The sequence below is a fragment of the Pseudopodoces humilis genome, chromosome 23 (genome assembly GCF_049639895.1).
Source record: "Pseudopodoces humilis isolate 2021_Gansu_Grassland_sample_001 chromosome 23, ASM4963989v1, whole genome shotgun sequence".
Classification (NCBI taxonomy): Eukaryota; Metazoa; Chordata; class Aves; order Passeriformes; family Paridae; genus Pseudopodoces; species Pseudopodoces humilis.
Genome location: NC_142222.1, coordinates 9258092 through 9280758, shown reverse-complemented (window position 1 = coordinate 9280758; position 22667 = coordinate 9258092). Strand labels below are relative to the sequence as shown.

Sequence of the window (22667 nt, the reverse complement as noted above, 5' to 3'; positions counted from 1 at the left end):
CCCTTGAAGAGCTCTGGCTGCCTTTCCTCTGGGGTCAGAGCACAACTGACAGCTCTTTCCCTGTGAGAGGAGGGACAGCAGGGACCGCTGAGCTGCACCCCCAGGCACCCAGGGACACTTTGCTCCCTGGAAGGTGGAGCAGGGACTGACCCGGCAGTGGGGGCTGCATTTGGGGCTGGCTGGGGGGAATTGAGTGAGAGGAGGGGGATCAGAGCTGGCTGGGAACATGGGAGAGCAGAGGGAGGGGACTGGGATGGGACAGAGGAGATTTCCCATCCCAGCCACTGAGGTTCAGCTCTGCCCATCCCTGAGCCCATGTGCAGTCATCGCTGGGAATGCAGGAGAGTCCCAGGGGACAGATCTGGGCTCTCCTGATCTGGTCAATCAATTAGTGCTTTAATAGAGGGAAATGAAGGGGAAAATGTGTGGGAGTGGTGGCTGCACAGGGCAGGGCATGGAGGGAGTGAGGGAGCAGGGAGTGAGCGGCTGTGCTGGGGCTGTTCCCAAAGACAATTTTGCCTGGAGAGGGATTTTTCTTTATGGGGTTCAGAGATAAACCTGCTGCAGTTGGTTCCTGTGTGTTTCTCCTCCTGTCCCTGCAGAGGAGTTAATCTGATGATGGCAAATGAGCCTTGCTGCAGAGGAATTGTCTGTGTCCAATTTGATGTGGGAACAGATCCAGGAGCCCCTCTGGAATCAGCCCTTCCTCCCTCTCCTCCTCCTCCTCAGGCAGTGCAGCCCCTCTGGGCAGGTGCAGGATGTTGTAAAACCACAGCATGGGACATTTTACATCTTGCAGCAGAATTTTTTGCTGGTGCTGAGCTGCTCTGCTGCAAAAGTCTCAATTCCTGGATTTCAGGAGCTGCTGTGTCAGCTTTTCAAAGAACCTTCTCAAATTGACTGCTGGGGGGGAAAAGAGCTGGGAGATTGGGAAGGAATTCTTTACTCATAGGGAGGTGAGGCCCTGGCACAGGTGCCCAGAGCAGCTGGGGCTGTCCCTGGATCCCTGGCAGTGCCCAAGGCCAGGCTGGACACTGGGGCTGGAGCTCCTGGGACAGGGGAAGGTGTCCCTGCCACGGCAGGGGTGGCACTGGAGGGGCTTTCAGGTCCTTCCCACCCAACCCATTCCATGATCCTGGGGCTCATTCCAGCACTTTCTGAGTGCCTTTCTTCTCTGGCAATGGTGACTTATTCTCTCTCCAAACTTCCCCCAGATCTCCCTGGGTTAAGGATGATCATGATCCACGTCCTCAAGAGTGATCTCTCTGGATCTGCTTTGCCAAGCACCCCTCCCTCTCTGAGAGTGTTCATTATTCACAGAATCCCAGGATGGGTTGGGTTGGAGGGACCTCAGAGCCCCTCCAGTGCCACCCCAGCCATGGCAGGGACACTGCCACTGTCCCAGGAGCTCCCAGCCCTGTCCAGCCTGGCCTTGGGCACTGCCAGGGATCCAGGGGCAGCCCCAGCTGTGCCAGGCACTGCCCACCCTGCCAGGGAAGGATTTTGTTCCTTTCCCACAGGCAGGGGCCAGCAGGGCTCTGCCAGGACAGGGCAGGGCAGGAGCAAAGGGAGAAGGAGCAGACAGAGGAATGGAAGAGCCCCCAGCCCTGAGGAATCCTCTCCTCTCCCCACCTGGATGGCTCTGGAGCCAGCTGAGCGCTGATTGCTGAGCAGGAATTAAATTAGGGCAGTTAAACACCGAATCCACCCCAGCCATGCACACGCGGAGGAAACAGGCTCCTGAGCTTGTGGTAATCAGCGTGGAGTGGCTGATTAAAGGCCATTAAAATTCACCAGGAGCGATTCTAATCCTCTCTCCCCTTGCAGCCCGGCTCTTTTCCGGGTGAGGATAATCAGTGCTGCCTTCAGCTCTCACCCTGCCACAGGGGCACGGAGCTGCTGCCCCTGCCCCACTGTAGATGGGAAAACAACACAAGAATAATTGGATTTATAGAAGATAAGGCCTGGAATCCTCAGGAAGCAACACCCTGGAAGTGTTCTGTGGTATCCAGGCACACAGGAGAAATATGGATGATGCTAAAAATTTAATTGCAACAGGAGTTGATAACTTTTGTGGTGGGGAGTTGGTTAAGTCTCAGAAATTTGTGGGGAATGTGGTAACTTCCCCACAAATTATATTTATTATATAAATATTACTATTTATTATATAAATAAATGATACAAATTAAATTTATTAAATAAATTAATGTGGTAACTTCCCCACATTATATTTATTATGATAATTTTATCATATTTATTCTTGTTTTCTGAATGTGAAACTGGAAAAGCTCTGAACTTCCTTCCCCTGGAAGTGTCTTTTCCACAACATCAGAAACATCCCAGTCCTTACCAAGGTCACCACAGACCTTGTTTAGAGACCTGCCCAGGATAATTTACATTATCCCCGCCTGCCTCTGGCTGCGTTCAGAACCTGCGGGCCTGGGCCATTGGACAGACGTGGAAATTGCTCCTGCAATTAAAGCCGTCAGTTCATTTAACACCTGCACAATTAAATTGTGCCTCGGAGCCTTTCTGTGGCTCTGGGTCACACCTGGGGGGGGCTGCAGTGTCCCCTCAGCCTGTGTGTGTCCCCTGTCCCTGTGTGTGTCCCCTGTCCCTGTGAGTGTCCCCTGTCCCTGTGTGTGTGTCCCCTGTCCCTGTGTGTGTCCCCTGTCCCTGTGTGTGTCCCCTGTCCCTGTGAGTGTCCCCTCACCCTCTGTCCCCTCCCTGTCATGGCCAGGGCTCCTCTGGGCACACAGGGGGTGGGGACAGTCCCATCCTGGCTGTCCCCTGTCCCCATCATGGCCCTGCACCTCGTGCTTGTCACTCCTGGTGACACAGCGGTGCTGATGATGGACCAGACACTGGTGCAGCTTCATCAGCTCAGTCCTGGAGGTTTCCTTATCTTCATTCCTTCTCTGAAAGAGGGGGCAGGAGGAGATCCCAGATCAGGGAATGCTTTGGGGCATTAAAGCCCACCTTGTTCCATCCTCTTCCTCTATCCCAGGTGCTCCCAGCCCTGTCCAGCCTGGCCTTGGGCACTGCCAGGGATCCAGGGGCAGCCCAGCTTCACTGAGATGTCCAAATTCCATGATTCTGTGACTGTTATCCACGATTCCCTGCCTCTAGGAAGCAGGACACAGCTCTGGAGGATCAGCAGCTCTCACTGTGGCCACACTGGAAATGCAGAGAGCTCATTTCAAACAACCTGCCCCTCTCTTTAAACACAAACCCCAAGCAGGTGCAGCCACCACGTCCCAAATAATGAATTGCAGAGAAAATGAGATCTGGAATTCCATTCAGAAGGTTTTTCTGTAGCTGGGAATAAATAAAATCCCTGATTATGAGGGTTTTGATCGCTGGTGTTGCATCTGAAATGCAGCAGAGGTCAAAGTCTCAGCTCACTGCAGGGATGGAAACATTTCTTGTTCATAATTAGAAAATCATTAAGGTTGGGAAAGACCTTTGAGATCAAGTCCAACCTAAAGCCAAAATAAAGTGCAGGAAGGAGATACAGGAAACAGGGAAGAACAGAAAAATAAATAAATAGATGCATCCATTTGAAACTAGCACTGAAATGGCAATCTGAAGAGGAGAGCCTGGGTTCTGGAGATGTGGAATGGGATTTCAGGAGCTCCTGAATTGCTGGATCAGAACAGTAAATGCAGCTTTGATTTAGACATTGATTGAAAACCCTCCCCAGTTGCACAGTACGAGGGTGGGCAGTGTCAGGGTGCTTTTAGCCAATTGCTTTTAGGCAGTTTTACCAAACTGGAGAATCTTTGGGGCACAATGACAAGAGCAGTGACTTTGAGGAGGCAGCAATATTCCCTCTCAGTGTGCAGGTCACCGTGGGTGGGGGATGATGAAGCCCCATTCCCTTTTAGCATGAACAAGACATGTTCAAACTTTAAATACTTCAAATATCACTGACAATAAAAAGTCACATTCTTTCAACGTGATGAACCCAGTGATTCATAAGTCTCTGTTCTCTTTAGAGCAGGGGAAGGTACCTAAGATGGAAATATTTCCCAGAAAATCAGATTTCAGTCTGTGGGGATGGAGAGGTTGCAGAGGTGACAGGGTCCCAGCTGTGCAGGCAGAGCCCCCCAGGGACACCTGGCAGGTGCCCAAAGGCTGCTCAGGGAGTGAATCCCTCCAGCAGCACTGCCAGACACCCAGCACAGAACAGAATCCCAGGGGCAGCTGCTGCCTGAGGAATGAACTCAGCTGTCAGGAGAGGGATCTGCTGACCGCCTCCTTCCCTGCTGCAACTGCTGAGCCTTTGGGAACTCATTTCCACTCAGCTCAGGGGAGAAGTCAATCAGTTAATGGCTTTAATTAGCAATATTTGCATGTCTTCCCCTAAGCACAGGCACAGATTTGCCCACGCTGGGGTTTGCAGCCCCCATGGCACTGGGATTCAAGCTGTCCCTTGGATGTGCCACACAGAAATCCCTCTTTTAACCAAGCAAAACACACCTGGGGCTCTGTTTGAAGCAGCCTCTCCTGTCTGTGGCAGAGCCTGCACCTGGGCACATCCACTGCAACTGCTCTGGTTCCTCCTGTTTCTCCTCTGGCTCCTTGGGGAATAAATCCAAGTGCTGCATGTTCCATTTTTATGCAGGAAGCAGGAATTTCACATCCCTGTCTCAATGTGTGATGAGCTATCAGGGGAGCAGGACTCCTGAAATCCAGGAACTGATCTGATCACACAGGCAGAGCTTGTGGTTGCTTCTAAGGTATGATGGGATCAAGGAGATAAAATTTTAATTAAATGACAATGATTCCCAGGTTTAATGGATGCTCCAGTTTTCAGTGTTCCTTGGAAACAAACCCCACAAGAGCTGAGCTTTGTGATGCTGAGGGATGTGGGGTTATTGCTGCCAACCCCATCTTCCCCATCTGTTTCTCAGTTGCTTCTGCAACATTTCAGAGCAAAATCTCATCCTCATAAAATCAGTCCTGGTAGGAACAGAGAGCAACGGGGCATCTGCTCCACGTGCATTGTTCCAAGCTGCCTGTGGAGTGGGTAATGGAGAATTATTGCAAATATTGTGTGTGTTTACATTTCTTTTATTAATAACTTCATCCAGCAGAGCTTCAAAGCTTCCTTACGCTGGAAATAGAGGTTGGATCTTGTTGAAAAGTGAGTTTGTCTCTGTCTAAAAACCTTCTGGCTGTGCATTCCAGCAGGGCTGGGAGCAGGAGATGCTGGAAGCCATCAGGAGTGCAAAGGAGCAGCTGCTGGGCAGTGCTGACACCAAAGCCAGCAGCTTCTGCTGCCTCCCTGCTCTGCTGGATCCTGGGCCAGAGCTCTGCCTGACCCGAGGCACAAATCCAGCACCTTTCATCTCCCAGGAGAGTCCTGGAGAGCTCCTGGCCCTGCACAGACACCCCAACAATCCCTCCCTGTCCAAACTCTCCTGCAGCTCCGGCAGCCTCGGGGCCGTGCTCATTCCCTGGGGAGCCTGGGCAGTGCCAGCACCTCTGGGGAAGAACTTTTCCCTGAGATCCATCCCAAGAAACCAGAGCATGGATTTGCCACCTTGCCTGGTTCCCAGTGGAGCACCCAGGAAGCATTTATTCCTTTTTCCAGTCTGTCACTTTACCAGGAAACATTGGTTTCTGTGGGAAAAGTTTTGTTTTCAGATTTGATTAAGTGCCCTTCTCCTTTTGCCCTTGGGGGTGTCCATTGTGCCTTGGATTCTGCTTAAAGCCAGGCTTTGGAGTCCAGTGCATTGCTGGGACGTGTGTCCAACAATTCCAGATAACCCAGACAATGCAGACACCTGGATTTGTGTTTAATTCCTACCTGAGCCTTGGCCATGGCCTCCCACATGGGAAGACCTGCTCCATCCTCCCTGGAAAGCACTCAGCTGCTTTGTTTTGCTATTTGGGTGCTTTTTCCTACTGCTTGGCTGACATTTCCTCCATCTTTCCTTTGTTTGCATGTGCCTGTGGAGCTGGGGATGGAGTCAGGAGTTCTCAGAAGGATTGCCAGGCAGGGAAGCAGCCTCAGTAATAAAAGGCATAAAAACAACCCCCTCCTAAACCAAATCCATTACTTCCTTGCTCACACACTGAAAACGCAAACTCGACTTATTAACTCAGCATTCACTCCTGATTCCATGATTTTATGTTTGCCTTTTCTATCCATAATATCCATTTTCCACTTTCATAACACCCAACAAAAAAAATCCCTTCCCAATCCCGCCCTCTTTGTTCTCCTCTGTTTGCAGGCAGTCTGACTCAGCAGGAGCACATCTGGAGCTCAGCTGCAGCTGTGCCCAGCCTGCTGGGGGACCTGGGGGAGTCTCAGCCCTCCCACACTCAATTTGAGGCAGAAACTGGAGCTGGTGTGAAGATAACGCTCTGCCAAAGCAAAACTTTGATAAACAAACTGGTTTTCCCTATTATTTCCAATGGGAAATTGGATACGCAGTCCAAAGTATTGAAGTGCACATTTGGAAAGTGGGATTGTCCTGGAATCCCTTTGAGGCTTTGGGAGCAAAGGGGTGGTTCAGGGGTTTGTATAAAATAACACAGTGTGACAAGGGGATGAGCTCACATCAATGAGCTGTGTTATCCATCAGAATGAGCCAAAATTCCATGGATAAGGAGATAAAAAAACTCAGGTGGAGACAAAAATCTCAGGTGGTGTCAGGTTTTCCTGGTTGTTGCCAGTGTAATTCCCACCAGTCCTTAAAATACAGGAAAATGGCACAATTCTCCAAAATGTAAAAACTCACTTGGCCCAACAGCTCCTGGATTCAAGAGAAATATAAAATGTAGCTCATTAAATCATGGAATCATGAAATCACAGTCATGAAATCATGGAATCATAGAACTCTGGAATTATAGAATCATAGAGCATTGGAATCACAGAATCATGGAATAATGAAGTCATAGAATTATGGAATAATGAAATCATAGAATCAGGGCATCATTACATCATAGAATCATGGAATCCCAGAATCATGAAATCATGGAATCCTTGAATGGTTTGGGCTGGAAGAGACCTTAAAACTGCCCTTGTTCCAGCCCATGTCCCACAGTGTGGAACAGCTACAAACTGAGATGGGCTCCTTGAGAAGCAGCCTTCCCCCCCCAGGGCCAGCACAGAGTTTTGGGAGTTTCTCCTCGGGAATGAGATCCTGAAGTTATTTTTATCAGCTCCATGGGAATGTCAGCTCAGCCCTCAGCAGTCAAACAGAAAACTGGGAATGGGTAAGAAAGGAATAGGGAAAAAAACAGTTTGTGGTGTGTGTTCACTTCTTGGATGTCATTGAGATCTGCTCCACCGTGTCTTGGAAGGGACGTGGTGGGATGGGAGAAGTTACTGAGGAGGAAAACTTCATGAATTCCAGGTGGTGCTTCTCAAGAGGAAATTTTGGTGGCTAAAAAGAAGAAACTTAGGTGGAGAAAAAGATAACTGGGTTATCTTTTCTATGTCAGAATTTGGGAAGGTGATGACTGGAGCTGGGGAGGGTAGAAGTGAAACAGGAGACAGTTTCAGAGCAAGCCCAAAGAGAGGATTTCTCCTGCAAGGTGTGAAATTTCCTGTCAGTACAAGTTGGATGTGCTGGAAGTGCACAGAACTTCCCAAAATAACTTGGCAAATTATTCACTCGAGGTGTCCTGCTTCCCTTCTGCAGTGAAGGTGGGATTCTTCTACTGATATCTACTCTGAACCTGCCCAAGCACGTGTCCTTCCATGGGTTATTACATCCAGCAGGAGGAAAACCCAAAGAAAGAGATGGGGTTTAGGGGATACTAAAAGTGACCATTATGCTCTTTTTCCTTTCCAAGAGATAAACAAGTAGCAGCTGTGATAGGCCCTTATCTTGAACTTGAGCAGTCCAGACCCCACAGTTCCAGCACCAGCAGTGGAGAAAATGAGCTCTGATGTGCTCTGAAAGCCAGCACTGTACCTCCTTCATCTTCCAGCATTCAATATTTCCTCTTCCAGCATTCAATACTTCATCAGGAATTTGCTCATGGCACTCTAAACCTCACCATTGCCCCAGAATGCCCTGGAATGATGGATTGCATCATTAGTATCTAAATGTGGGATAAAAACTCCAATTGATCCTCGCAGAGGCAACAGAAAATTCCAATTTAAGCCATCACTTTTTATTTTTCTTGCATAAGTTACAGTCAGGACTAATGATGTCTGGGGCTTCCTTCTGCCTTGCCTTTTGTTCTGTAGTTAGCAAAGTCTGCATCTTCCCAGGAACTTTTCCCATTCCATTGATCTGGAAGCCTCTGCCAAGGCTGAAGTTAGCAGCAGGAATGTGCTATAAGGGTGGGAGGGATTTCCTGCCCTTTGGGTTTGCTGGGATTGCTGTTGTGTCTCCTAAGGAACCTCAGCACCAGCCCTGGCACTGCTGCACTTGGACCACACAGAATCCCAGGATCATTGGGGCTGGAAAAGCCCTCCAGGATCATGGAACCCCCCCTGTCCCCATCCCTACCCTGTCCCCAGCCCAGAGCACTCAGTGCCACCTCCAGGGATGGGATCCCAAACCTCCCTGGGCACTTCCAGTGCCTGAGCTCCCTTTCCATGGGGAAATTCCTGCTCTGTCCATCCTGAGCCTCCCCTGGCCCAGCCTGAGGCCGTTCCCTCTCCTCCTGTCCCTGTTCCCTGGGATAAGATCCCAAATCCCCCCCGGCTGTCCCCTCCTGCCAGGGATTGTGCAGAGCCAGAAATTCCCCCTGAGCCTCCTTTTCTCCAGGCTGAGCCCCTTCCCAGCTCCCTCAGGAATTCTCCAGCCCCTTCCCAGCTCCGTTCCCTGCCCTGGACACGCTCCAGCCCCTCGGGGTCTGCATTGCCCTGGGGGGCCCTGGACTGTCCCCATGGTTTGAGGGGTCTCAGCAGTGCCAAACATCCCTGGACCCTCCCAGCCCCATCCTGCAGCTCCTCCCGTTCCCCATCTCCGTGGGAATGCTCCAGTCTGGGATCACAACCTCTGTGTCCTGTGCTGGGCACAAATGGTGGAGTCTGAGGGAAAACTGCAAGAATTAAGAAACAAACAACAGCATAAAGAGTTATTTTTGATTTAAAATGCAGCACCCAGAGAAAGGCCAGAGCTACCTGGATGTCCTTACGTGATGAATTTTTTATGTCTGATGACAACAATGCTCTGACTCAGTGCTGGTGTTTGAAGCAGAACTTCAGATCACCCAAGACTCACAAACCACACTCTGTCAAAAATTCCTTTCTTCCCCAAACCCATTTCTCACCTGTAGGAATATTTCAGATGTGTTTTCACAAAGCTGCCTCACTTGTAATTAGCGAGTGCTCGCACAACAAACTATTAAAGAGCAATTAGCTGAGGGAAATTCACCGGGGCTGTTTGCAGGGCTGAGGAAGAGTGATAACATTTCCTTGATGGAGGCATGTCAAATTTACACAGCCAAATCCCGGAAATTTATCAAATCCTCAGGATTCCCTGTGATCCTGTTCATTTTAGGGAGTTTTCATTAGCACCTCTGAAGAGCAGCTAACAGTAACACCTGTTCCCAGGATGTTTTTCCCATCTTATCTTGCATGTGTTGCTTTGGCTCTTTGAACTCTGAGAGAAGCAGATTCCCCTTTGTTCTCCCAGATCCTGAGCACCTCATTTATATCGATTCCTTTATTAATTGACAGAATATATAAACATTATAAACATATAAAAAATATGTTTAAATATAAATATAAACATATATAAATGTCTATATATAAATATACATAAATATATATAATATAAATGTTATAAACAATATATTATATACTTATATTACAAAATATAATAAAACTAAATTTTATTCCTTCTCACTGCATATAATATTGCCTTGTCAACTCTGACTTCTCTCTTCCCAAATAATTTGAAAATTATGCATGGATGCTGCAAACTGCTCCAAATGGTATTTGCAATGCCTTCCTTTTAATTACATCAGTTCTGATGGAGATGGATGTGCACACACACACAGAGCAGTTCTGGGGGCTCAGGGACTCCATTCCCTGCAGCTCTTTCCAGCTTTTCCCTTGGAGAATCAAAACCACCAAACTTCTCCAACCAGAGCGTGCAGAGGGAAGGAAAGGGTTTAATACAGAAGGTGGCAGAGTCTCTTGTGAACTTTTGTTGCCTAAATGTAAATTTTATTCCATTGACCATGATGCCAAAAAAGAAAAAACACAATGGAATGTAAAAAAAAAACCCAACAAGACCAAAACAAAATCCTGAAGAATCCACATTTCCCTTTACTGGGAAAAAAAAATCAGTGAAAAATGGACCTGTTTTGATGCCTGAGCTCCAGGCAGATCCGACAGAGTCTGCTCACCTTATCTCCCTGATAAAATCCAGGTGTACTTGACACACTCAGGTAGAGAGCAGATATTTCAGCCTGGCTGCAGCACTGACACAGAATTAATCCACAGCACATGGGCACGTTACAGAGACGGTGAAACATCAGCCTTGGAGCAACTGCTCCAGTGAAGGTGGCCCTGCCCAGATGGTTTTCAGGTTCCTTCCAAGCCAAACCATTCTGGGATTCAGAGATTCTGAGTTACCAAAGAGCAGCAGCTCTCGGTGCATTTCAGCCTGTTCCTTTCTTCTTGCTTTGCTTTACCCACTCCTGGTGAAATTGGCTGTTGTGAAACGATTCTTAGGGCAGCAAAGACTGGGGGAGCCCAAGAAATGCCAAAGCAGGTGGGGGGGACACTCTGAGGGCACAACTTCCCCTCGGTGTGGCTGTGCCAAACAGGACAGAGAAGGGGCAGGAAAAGAGCAGCTCAAAGCCCTGAGCAGACGTGGATTTCTCTCTCCTGAGGGATTCCAATCTGGGATGAAGCGCTCCAGGAGAAGTGTCAGAAGAGACAGGAGCTGATGAGCTGGAACAGCTGGCCAGGGAGCACAGATTTCCTGCAGGGAGAGGCAGCTTCTTGTGAGAGGGAACACAGGAAAACTGACATGTGCCACCAAGGAAAAGGGAAAAGGGCTTTCTGGATCTGGTGGTGGAGCCTGACCCCAGGCAAGGAAAGGAGCAGGACCTTTCCAAAGGGCTCTTCTGCAGCCAGGCATTGAGGGGTGTCACCCCTGAGAGCTGGGGGGACCCATCAGGCCTGACCCCAACCCACAGGGTCACTGTGCAGAGCAGGAAGGCAGCAAGATTTGCATTTGTTCAGACAAATGAGCAAAGTTCAAGATAAATCCTTGGCAAGCTCAACCCCTCCCCTCACACAGCACGATGGATGTGATCCCAAATACCCAGGGATCACAATCCCATTTGGGCTTCAGCAGATGCTTTGTCCTCTGCAAAAAGCTCTGAAGATGTTTCCAGGTCAGGGAACACTGTCCTTCCCAGGTTGGGACAAGTCCAGCCTGGCCTTGGGCACTGCCAGGGATCCAGGGGCAGCCCCAGCTGCTCTGGGCACCTGTGCCAGGCACTGCCCACCCTGCCAGGGAACAATTCCTGCCCAAAATCCCATCCAGCCCTGCCCTCTGGCACTGGGAGCCATTCCCTGGCTCCTGTCCCTCCATTCCTTGGCCAAAGTCTCTCCCCATCTTTTCTGTCAGATCCTTCAGGCACAGCAAGGCCACACTGAGCTCACCCTGGAGCTTCTCCTCACCAGGTGAACAATCCCAGCTGTCCCAGCCTCTCCTCCCAGCAGAGCTGCTCCATCCCCAGCGAGTTGGGCTCTGCTTGGAAGCCCAGCTTTGATTTGCCCCCAGGTGCTGTCTCTGGGCTCTTCTAGCCCCCCTTCAACAAGGCACGGAGTGGGGGAAATGAGCTGCCATGTGACAATTTATTCAGTTTATTTTAGTGGGACAAGAGCCCTTAAGTGTCACTGAGCTAAATATTTCTCTAATTCATGCAGAACTGAAGAGCAATTAGCAGCCTGATGTCACAGGCCTAGGTCAGAGCTGTCTCCCGTGATGTGGCTGTTCCAAGGTGGGAGCTCAGGGCTGCATGGGCCTGAACTCTTCTACCATGGGACAGTCCCCAGCTGCCAGGGCAGGCTCAGGCTGGAGATCAGGGAAGGTTCTTCCCCCAGAGGTGCTGGCACTGCCCAGGGAATGGTCCCAGCCTGAGGCTGCCGAGCTGCAGGAGCTCTCAGGACGCCCAGGGTGGGATTGTTGGGGTGTCTGCAGGGCCAGGGGCTGGGCTGGGTGATCCCTGGGGGTCATTTCCAGTCAGGATATTCTGGGATTCTACATTCAGCTCCCCAGAGACTCATGGTCAGATCTGCCATAAAGGATACCCCAAGACAAAAGATAATCCAAACCCTGTAATAAAAGATAAAAGATAATCCAAAGGCATTTATTTATTGTGATATAGCACAGCAAAATCTGATAATTGGGCACTTCAGACAGGACAGGGAAGGAAAATTCACTGGACCTGCTCCATCTGCTGTGTTCTGAGGAACCTCTTGAATTCACGGTGTAGATGATGGGATGGAAAGGCTGGTGCTGGGAGGATCCCACTGGGAATGCAGTGGGATCCAAGCAAACATGTTGAGCTCCTAAATGAGTTCCCAATCTGCACCACCTCTGCTCGTCCCAAGAGGCGTTTCCCAGCTCTTCCCACATTTCACCTGCTCTGTGCTGTGGGATCACCTGTGCTGGGGCCAGCTCTGCTCCTGCTTTCCCCGTGCCTCCTGAGCTCCCCTGCAGGAAAAGCTGCTCATTTATCCCAGTGTGGAGGTGCCAGTGCTCCCTCCTTGGTGCAGACTGAGTCAGCCATTAAAATCACTTTGCTGAAGTTTATTTTTCAGCACTGACAGCCGATCTGTATTTTCTCCTCTCTCTCTGTTATTGGTGGCTGCCAGGAGCTCACAAATGCCAAGTGAATTGCTGGAGGGGACTTCAGAAGTGATCACCTTGTTTGTAGCATGGCAAAGAAAAAAAATATGGGCTCTCAGCACTGGAGTAACTGAGCAGATACTCCAGGCTTTAGTTTTGATGTCATGGTTTTCAGCTGAATTAATCTTAGTTTCAAACAATAGTTGCTAAATGGAGAGCAAAAGGTGACATAAAAATAATTACAACATGCAAATGTAAGGAAAGGCAAATCTACATCCCAGCACAAGGTGACAGAGAGAAACAAATTCAAAATATTCAAATCATTTCTGTCCTTCCTTCCCATCCTCTGAGCCTTGGTGCACCAGCATCAATTTTTCACATCCTCTGCTCTGGAATTGCTGAACTGCTGCAGCTGGGGGGGATTTTTGCACTGTGTTTGTGTCTCCAGCTGAATTTGAGATTCACTCACTTCCCTCAGGGCTCTTGCCGTGTCAGGAGAGATCCATGACAGGCACCACAGGAGCTCACTGTCACCCCTCAGTGTGATCATGGGAGCCAGGGGCTTTGAGAGGCTGATGGGGTGGGCTTTGGGGAAACCCCAGGTTCTACAGCTTGGGGGGAAGTTGGAAAAATACCCCCAAACTGCGGTGTTGGTGTGCCTTGGCTGAGCAGCTGCTGGGGCTGGGGCACTGGGCAGGGCCCACTGGGACACTCTGGTGGTGGCACTTCCATCTCCTCTCTGTCAGCTCCCATTAGGAATGCCTGGCATTTCGAACTTGTTATTTCTTCCTTCTCCTTAGGAAGTGCCACTTTGACCAATCATGACTTTTTCCTGCACAGATGAATTTCTCCTGCTTTAGGTGAATTTCTCACTGTGAAAAAAAAAAAAGTCTTTTCAATATTTCATGTCTTGCAAATGAGAAGGTGCCAGTCCTGAGGTCCTGGGATATGCCAGAGCATGTGATGTCAGCTCAGATATAAATGCTAAGAAAAGGGGGAGGAAGGGGGGAATTCATTATTTACAATGTTTGCCTTTGGGGAAACCAGTCCAGGGGCTGGAGTCCTTCCTGGGAAGTGGCTGAACATCACTTGCTGATGGAAGTAGAGAAGAAAGACTTTGGGTTTTTTCTCTTTGCCCTTTTGCTTTAGAGGGTGGGCAGGCCCTGGCACAGGTGCCCAGAGCAGCTGGGGCTGCTCCTGGATCCCTGGCAGTGCCCAAGGCCAGGCTGGATGGGGCTTGGAGCGACCTGCAATCGTGGAAGGTGTCCCATGGCAGGGATGAACTTTGAGTTCCCTCCCAACCCAACCAATTCTGGATTCTATCATGGCTCTGGCTGGTGCTGCACAGCAGGATTAGAAGCTCTCTTTTCTGCCTCATTGTTATTATTTTTTGTTAACCACTGTCAGCAGTGCCAAGGATGCCTCAAGTCCCCCACAGCAGCTCTGCGTCTGCCTTACAAAGCATTTATTAATTATTATGTCCTTTATGCAGTTCAGGAACAAGTCTCACCTTCTAATCCACTTCTCCCAGCATTCTCAAAATGTTTGTACTGTTAAGAAAAAAAATTGGTTTCCTTTGGCAGAGGGTTTTCAGGAGACAGCAGCAGCAGGGCCCATTAATTCACCTCACTCAGGTTTCTGCTGCCTCATCCCATTCAGGAGCAGATTAAAGATCATTTCTCCAGGCAGGGATCTGCAGCAGCCCGAGAAAAATGGGGAAAAGGCCGAGGGTCGGCCTCAATCTGCTTGGTGAAACAGACAGGGGAGGTTATTATTGCCTTGGCTTCCCCTCACTCCACAATCCCCCTGTGTTTATCAGGTTTATCAGGATTATCAGGTTTATCAGGTTTATCAGGTTTATCATTGCTGCCACAGGCTGCTGTCCTTGCAGCTGGGCCCAAGTCTCACCTGGCACCCAGCAGAGGTCAGGCCTTGCTGCTGCCTGTATTGGGAATTCCAGCATTCCCAGACCCAGCAGAACTCCAGCATTCCCAGACATAACAGAACTCCAGCATTCCCAGACCCAGCAGAACTCCAGCATTCCCAGACCCAGCAGAACTCCAGCATTCCCAGACCCAGCAGAATTCCAGCATTCCCAGACCCAGCAGAACTCCAGCATTCCCAGACCCAGCAGAATTCCAGCATTCCCAGACCCAGCAGGATTCCAGCATTCCCAGACCCAGCAGGATTCCAGCATTCCCAGACCCAGCAGAACTCCAGCATTCCCAGACCCAGCAGAACTCCAGCATTCCCAGACCCAGCAGAACTCCAGCATTCCCAGACCCATGCAGGATTCCAGCATTCCCAGACATAACAGAATTCCAGCACTCTCAGACCCAGCAGAACTCCAGCATTCCCAGACCCAGCAGAACTCCAGCATTCCCAGACCCAGCAGAATTCCAGCATTCCCAGACATAACAGAACTCCAGCATTCCCAGACATAACAGAACTCCAGCATTCCCAGACCCAGCAGAATTCCAGCATTCCCAGACATAACAGAACTCCAGCATTCCCAGACCCATGCAGGATTCCAGCATTCCCAGACATAACAGAATTCCAGCATTCCCAGACCCAGCAGAACTCCAGCATTCCCAGACCCAGCAGAGGTGCCCTGAGGGTCCCCCTGGGGCGCAGGCCCCTGCTCTCCCCTGATGGAGGAGCGTTTCGTGGGGCACAGACAGAAGGATTCTTTCCCCTTGGAATATTTGGAGTTTTGGCCCAGCCCTGGCAGTGCTCTGCCCCAGATCCCTTTGCTGAGCCCTCCCTGAGCCAGGGGGAGCAGCTCGGGGTGAATCCCTGCCCATGGGGGACACACACAGCACCCTCAGGGCAGCCTCGCCTCAGATCCTGCAGGAATCCAGGAGATCTGGGGGGAGGATGGTCGGTGCCAAATGGGAATTCCCACTTTTAGCCCCCATGAGATGTTTTTAGTTTGCCAGAGGCTCCCCCAGGCCGACATGGAAGGGCAGGAAGGTGCTGCCCTCATTAGGGATTCCCTTTGATTAGCACCGGCCTGGGGAGAGGCCTAAACCCACAGCACAGAAACTGCTGGGGCCTGTCAATTTGTGCTGCAGCCACAGAGCATTCTCTAATTAAAGGAAAACACCAAACCACCACTTCTCCGTGGTTTACTAAACTATTTCAAGTTAATTGAATGGGGCCTGGATTAACATTCCTGCTGTGTTTGCTGTGGAGGTGGTGCCTGTCAGGGGGCCTATTCCTCTTAGCCCAGTTTAAGAACCATTAGAACCCAGCTGGGAAGTGGAGAGGCACAGGCAAAGACCAGCTCCCCTGCTTAAATCATTGCCCCAAAATTAGTCTGGGTCTAGTAAGGGCTGGGACCAGCCTCACCAGGGGCTGAGACCAGCACAGGGAATTTCATCTCCAGGTTTGTTCTGGGATGGAAATGGTTTCTTTGCAGCCCAGCCCCAGCACTTCCCATCCCCAGAGCCGAGTGTGTCCCTGGGGATTCCTGCCTCTGGCTCCTGGGGGTTCCAGCCCCTGTCCCAGGTGTGTCCCTGGCCTCATCCCCCTGCAGGGCAGCAAGGCCACCCTGGGATCACTCTTTTGTTTTAAAGCTGAGCTGATAGGAAATGATCAGAAGTGCTATTCCAGCATTTAACTCTCTCAAGGAACAAGCCCTTCCCGTTGGGCTGCTCCTGCTCAGAGCAGAAGAGCCTGGGCCAGGTTGGGCACTACCTGGGAATGGGGCTCTGCAGGCAAGGCAGACACAAATTTGGGAAATTTCAGTGAGGGAGACTCAAGGAGCTGAGGAAGGGATTCATTCCCTGCAGGAATCTTAAGTCAAGAAGGAAACTACAGGCTGCATTGGATCAGATCCTCTTTCCTTTCCAGATATCTCATGGGACAACATGGTCCAACTTCAGGAGTCCCTCAGGAGCTGCACTGCCCAGTTCCTGGTGGTCTCCATAGCTCCCACTCCCAGCAGCACCTCGGCACAGTTTGTGTTTCACTGCTCACAGCGAATTATTCCAAGGCTCACAAGCTGCTCCATTGATTTCCCCTAATTATAAATCCTATAGAAAGTTTCCAGCTTGCCACAGTCCCCATTTTCCTCCCCTTGGAGTCAATAAAAGTTAAGAGTTGCTCCCGGGTTTCTGTCATTACCACAATAAAACCCAGAGTAATTGAAAAGTGAATCAGGGAGATTGCCGGCTTGGAGAGCAGGGATAATTGGAATTACTTGGGAGCCCAAGCAGAGCTTGTCCCTGCCTGCCCCGAGCTGGAGCCATCCTGGACACTCTGCCAGGCTGACACAGAGCTCAGGGACGATGGATGTCCTGCATGGAGTAAAACAGGAGCAAGGACCACGCTCCTGCCGAGAGACCAAAATTCACTGCATAAATTCACAGATTGACAGAATGTTTTGAGTTGGAAGGGACCCCCAAAGATCGAGTCCAACTCCTATGAGCCAATGAGGGTGATTTTGAATCCCATCTGAGGTTGTTCCACTTCCTAAAAGATTACAAATGACAACAAAACAATAAAAAAGATAATTTCTCTCTCGATTAGCATAACATTTGAGATGCAGAAGCAGCTGAGCATTTGTCAAGAGAACAATTCCTTCCCTCCAGACAGATTATATCTGGTACAGGAAAACCCCAAACCCCTCAAGTCATTACTGCTGGCACAATTTGAGGATGAGCTGATCCCCACAGTTGTGTTTGTGCTCCAGCCTGGAGCAGAAGCAGGAGGACAGAAGACTCTGCAAAAGCTTTTTGGTTGCAGAGCTGGGAGAGAGGGAGAGGAGCAAAGACTGAGAGGCTGAGAGAGCTGGGGCTGTGCAGCCTGGGGAGGAGGAGGCTGTGCAGAGACCTTCCAGCACCTCCCAGGGTCTGCAGGGGACACGGGGAAGGCACAGAGGGACCCTGCATCAGGAACTGGAGTGCCAAGACACAGGGAATGGCTCCCAGTGCCAGAGGGCAGGGCTGGATGGGATTTTGGGCAGGAATTGTTCCCTGGCAGGGTGGGCAGGCCCTGGCACAGGTGCCCAGAGCAGCTGGGGCTGCCCCTGGATCCCTGGCAGTGCCCAAGGCCAGGCTGGGACAGTGGGAGGTGTCCCTGCCATGGCAGGGGTGGCACTGGATGGGCTTTAAGGTCTTTCCAACCCAACCCATCCTGGGATTCTCATCACTCCTGAGCTGCTCAGCCTGAGGTTTTCTTCCCTGATCACTGCTCATTGCAGAGGTACAGAATAATTCCTCTTCCAAGGGGTTAATGAAGCAGCCTAAGCACACTTTGTTTCAATGTTCCCATATATCCCTGTGTGTGCAGGCAGGTTTGCACACTTCCATCTGGTTTTATCCAGCACACACAGAAACACCAATTCCTCCAATTCACTTATTTCCTGCACAGATCCCAGCCCTGCTGCAGGAAATGTGCAGGGAGGTGGGCAGCAGGGACCAGAAACCAAGTTCCCGGCTCAGTCCAGATGAAAACCATTTCTGTGAGCAGCAGGGATGGTGGGTTTGGTGTTTCTGCTGTCCTTGTTCCTCAGGGATTCAGATAAAAATAGTGAGCGCTCATTGTCACCAGTGGCTCCTTGGTGCCCAGTTCAAAGCTGGGCTGCAAATCCCCCTGGGATTTAATCACCAATTTCCATCCTGCTTTGTTGTGCATGAACAAATCTCACCAGCCCTGCTCTGCTGTCTTTATTGTTGAAAAGGGAGCAGCTGTGCTCTTCACATCCTGTTCCATGACAAAAAGCGTTTCTCCTGGCAACTGAAGGTGTGGAAATTTGGGATAATTCCTCTGGTTGCCTTGCAGCAGTGCTGGGGCTGTGGTTGGAGGTTTGCAAGGGGCAGTGAGGGGTTCCCAGCCCTCCTGGGCAGCTTTCTGCAGTGCTGATTGCATGGGGGTAAATCCAAGGATTTCTCACCCAACACCCCATCCTGCATTCCTTTGGAGTCATCATCCCAGGAATCTCCAGCCTGAAATTGAGCCCCTTCCTGGTTCCACCCATCCAGCAAACCCATAATCCCATCCCTGTGGCCACCTCCTGCCTGCAGGAGCAGCCCCTCAGCATGTGGTGACCCCACTCCACCCCACTGGGGCTGATGTTCAACCTCTGCTGGAATTCTTTTCCAGTTCCTGGCTCACGGACAATTTCCCAAGGCCAGTACCAGTCTGGGGTCTGCTGTAGTTTGTGGGTTTGGTTTTTCTGCCTCCAGGGAATCAGAATCACAGAAAGGCTTGGGGTGGGAGCAACCTCAAAGCCCATCCAGTGCCACCCCTGCCACGTCAGGGACATCTCCCACTGTCCCAGGTGCTCTCAGCCCCATCCAGCCTGGCCTTGGGCACTGCCAGGGATCCAGGGGTGCCACAGCTGCTCTGGGCACCTGTGCCAGGGCTCACCACCCTCCCAGAGAGCAATTCCTGCCCAAAATCCCATCTAACCTCTGGCAGTGGGGAGCCATCCCCCCTTGTCCTGTCCTGCGTGGTCTCCAGCCTGTGACCAGCACGAAACAGGAGCTGACAGGGCCAAGAGCCATTTACAGCACTCACTGTTAGAGTGAAACCAACCCCAAAGAGCAAAACCCACACTGAGCTGTTGGAATGAGGCTGATAAAACACAAGTTGGGGACTGTGGCATTGCCCTCACAGCTGGGTGTAACTGGGCTCTCTCCCACAGTTTGACATGCAGAGGATAACGCTGGAGGAGCTGAAGCATATCCTGTACCACGCCTTCCGCGACCACCTCACCATGAAGGACATCGAGAACATCATCATCAACGAGGAGGAGAGCTTGAATGAGAACTCTGGGAACTGCCAAACGGAGTTTGAAGGTGAGAGGGAAAGTCCCTGGGTTTCTGTTCAGTTCTCCTCTTCCTGTGTCTGTAAAACTCTCTGTGATCCGGGACAAGGGTGAGTGTCTAAGCCAGGCTGAATTTCCCCGACATCTCTGAAAAGGCAGCAGGCAGAAGCACAAGGCAGAGGATGAAGATAGACCAGTCCTTGGCCTGGCTAATGAATGGGATGCAGCAGCTCCATCCTCACCCTCACCTCTGTTAAACACTGCAGAGGAGCTAGAGGAGCCCAGCTGAATTTTAAAAAACCTGCAGGAGGAGGCAGCAGCAACACTCTCTGAATCACACCAAGCAACAATTTTTGTGTTCCTCCTGGAGAGCAGCAGGGAGGGAGAGCTGCTTCTTCCTTGCCTGGAGCTGTTGGTGCCCACTGACCTGCTGATCCCTGGGGACAGGAACCAGCTGTCACTGCTGCAGGGTTTTGGGAGCTTGGCTGAACCATCCCAGAAAAAAACCGAGTCCCAGATCCTCAGCATCTCATTTTGGAAGCTCCAGTTTCCAAAAGTGCAGCAGGAACAGCTTTTCTCGTGGGATGTTTTGGCATTGCTGGTGCCAGGCAGAACCTAGAAGCAAAACATCTTTTTAAAATGTTGGGAACACACACAAATCCAGCAGGGAATAAAGATCAGCCGAACTGTCAGCAATGGGACAAAGTTTTGCTCCGGGTGCCAGTGGCAGGGGACAGTTCTGGCGTCTGACAGCTCTGACAGGAGCATTTCTGCCAGGAAAGAATGGGCTGTGTCCCTGCAGCTCTCCAGGCTGCCAGGAATGACCCCCCAGTGCCTTCAGAGCTCCCAGTCCTCAACCACCAGGATCCCTACAGGACCCAGTAGCAGGAATAACATGGCATGGAATGTGGCACTAAGGGACAGCTCTAAGCTGTCCTGGAGGGTCTCCCTGGGGGTCACTCACTTCCAATTAGTGCACTGAAGGAGATGCCTTTTGGGGAGAATTCCTTGAGTTTAATTTAGGTGTTACCTTGGGATGAGGTGAATTGCACCCTAAAAGAACTTCCTTTTTCTTAGTTCAACTCCTCAAATAGCAATTCAAATATTTCTTTCAGCTCCCATCTATATTTAATGTATCATCCATCCCACTGAAGGGCCTTTAATTCTGGGGAGGAATGAAGCCAAGATGAGCCCCAGTGGTTCTCACTGAGATTTGGGGATCTCCTAGGGGAGACAGGAGCACCTTGGTGAAATTGGGATCTCCACTCAGTGTCACCCCTGGGTGTGTTCTTAGATCCCAGCCCCAAACCTTTCTCCTCCTGTGGGCAGAGACATCCCCCTTCTCTACAGGTGAGCTGGCTCAGGTCCTGAAGAGATTTCTGTCATACAATTATGCCATTATGTGATACTGAAGTCTTTATGACGATGAAATCTTCAGTATCAATGTGGATGACGGACCTTGTACCTCTCACCTCAGAGTTTATCCCAATTCAAATGTCTGTATTGCAGTCAGGGCCAAGCCCAGGGTTTCCTCAGCTCTCTCTGAACATTGAAGTCATTTGCAGGATGTCACATCCAGGGGAAGGACACGCCCAGGGCAGAGGCACAGCTCTGTCCTCATCTTTATCTCTGTTTTTATCAGGGCTCAGGGTAGGACAGTGAATGCTGTGTGATTTCATGGGACACAGGGAAAGGACAGTTTGCAGCAGCACTGTCCTCCCAAAGATTTACAGTCCAGCAGCCTTCTCCTGGCAGTTCCCTTGGTCCAGCACTCAGGACACAGAGCTGTGGCACAGCAGTGCCAGTGGCTACAGGGCTGCTGCTGCCTGCCAGGGGGCTTCCACCCTCAGCTGTGACCCTCAAACCCACGGGATGCAGCCAGCAGCTCCTCCCTGCCCCCCCAGCCCGCCCAGCTGGGCTTGGGAATGACAAACGGAGCTGTAAAACCCAAAATAACTGCAGGCAGCCAGAGCGAGCCACCATCACTCACCTGTGGCAGGGCTGGGACACGGCCACTATAAATAAATACACTGCTGCTGTCCTTGTGAGGAACTGCTCTCCTGCAGGGGAGAAAGCTGCCAGTGCTGGGAGCACATCCCAAAGCCACCCTGGGCATGGTGACCTGGAAACAGCCTGGCCCCATTAACCCCAGCTCCTGCTGCAGGAGTTCTGGGGGCAGTGCTCTGTGCCACTGAGGGAGCCTGGAGAAAAGGGGGCTCAGGGGGAAATTCTGGCTCTGCACAAGTCCCTGGCAGGAGGGGACAGCCGGGGGATCAGGCTCTGCTGCCAGGGAACAGGGACAGGAGGAGAGGGAGACCAAGACAGAGCCATGAACTGGCTTTATTAAGTCACAGCACAAATTCCCACTGACAAGCTTAGCAAAAAGTAAAATTAAAGAAAACAAGTGCTAAAAATCCCAACTCTATCTGCTTTTTAGTTGCTGCTCTCACCTCTTTTGTCAATTATTCCGCAAGCATTCACTTGGAAAGGTTCTTAATAAATCTGATTTTGGTCAAGCACAGAAAACTTAAAGTTTGGAAAAGTGACGCACGTACCATGGATATTCCTGGGAATTGTCACAGTGGGGGTCTGAGTGTCATCAGGGAGCACTTCTTGATTTTCCACTCATTCCCAGTTGACCTGGATGAGTTGGAGGAATTCACACAAGGTCAATAATTGTTGTTAAAGAACTTTAGAGACAGCTTGGTTCAAACTGAAAGAGGGGAAGTTTAGTTCAGAGAGGATAAAAAAATGTTCCCTGTGAGGAGGCCCTGGCACAGGTGCTGGCTGCCCCTGGATCCCTGGAAGTGCCCCAGGTCACTTCCAACCCAACCCAACCCAACCTTTCTATGATTCCATCTTCACAAAGAGCTTAAAGGAAATACAAAGCTAATCCCAAATATCCCTGTGAACATGTAAAGGGATTAAAAGCCATGATGAGGGAGGGGAGGGAAGGGTTAGGAGGGACTGGGATGGGCTGGTTTGGGAGTCCTGGAAGGTTGGGTGGGTTGGGAATGTCCCAGCAGGGAGTGGTGACAGTGAGCACAGGAGGGTTCTAAAGAGAGCCCAGGAGCATTCCTGAGCTGCCGCAGGAGGGAACA

The 22667-nt window shown here is 50.7% G+C and overlaps 1 protein-coding gene across 3 annotated transcripts in view; it reads left to right on the top strand.

The window, feature by feature from the left end:
• Window positions 1–22667, top strand: part of CALN1 (calneuron 1) — an 83413-nt gene that overhangs the window by 60559 nt on the left and 187 nt on the right. For all 3 annotated transcript variants that reach the window (XM_005525886.2, XM_088066245.1, XM_088066244.1), the window contains one exon: window positions 19444–19597. In XM_005525886.2, coding sequence (XP_005525943.1) covers window positions 19444–19597 — 154 coding nt within the window. The remainder of the gene's footprint in view (window positions 1–19443; window positions 19598–22667) is intronic.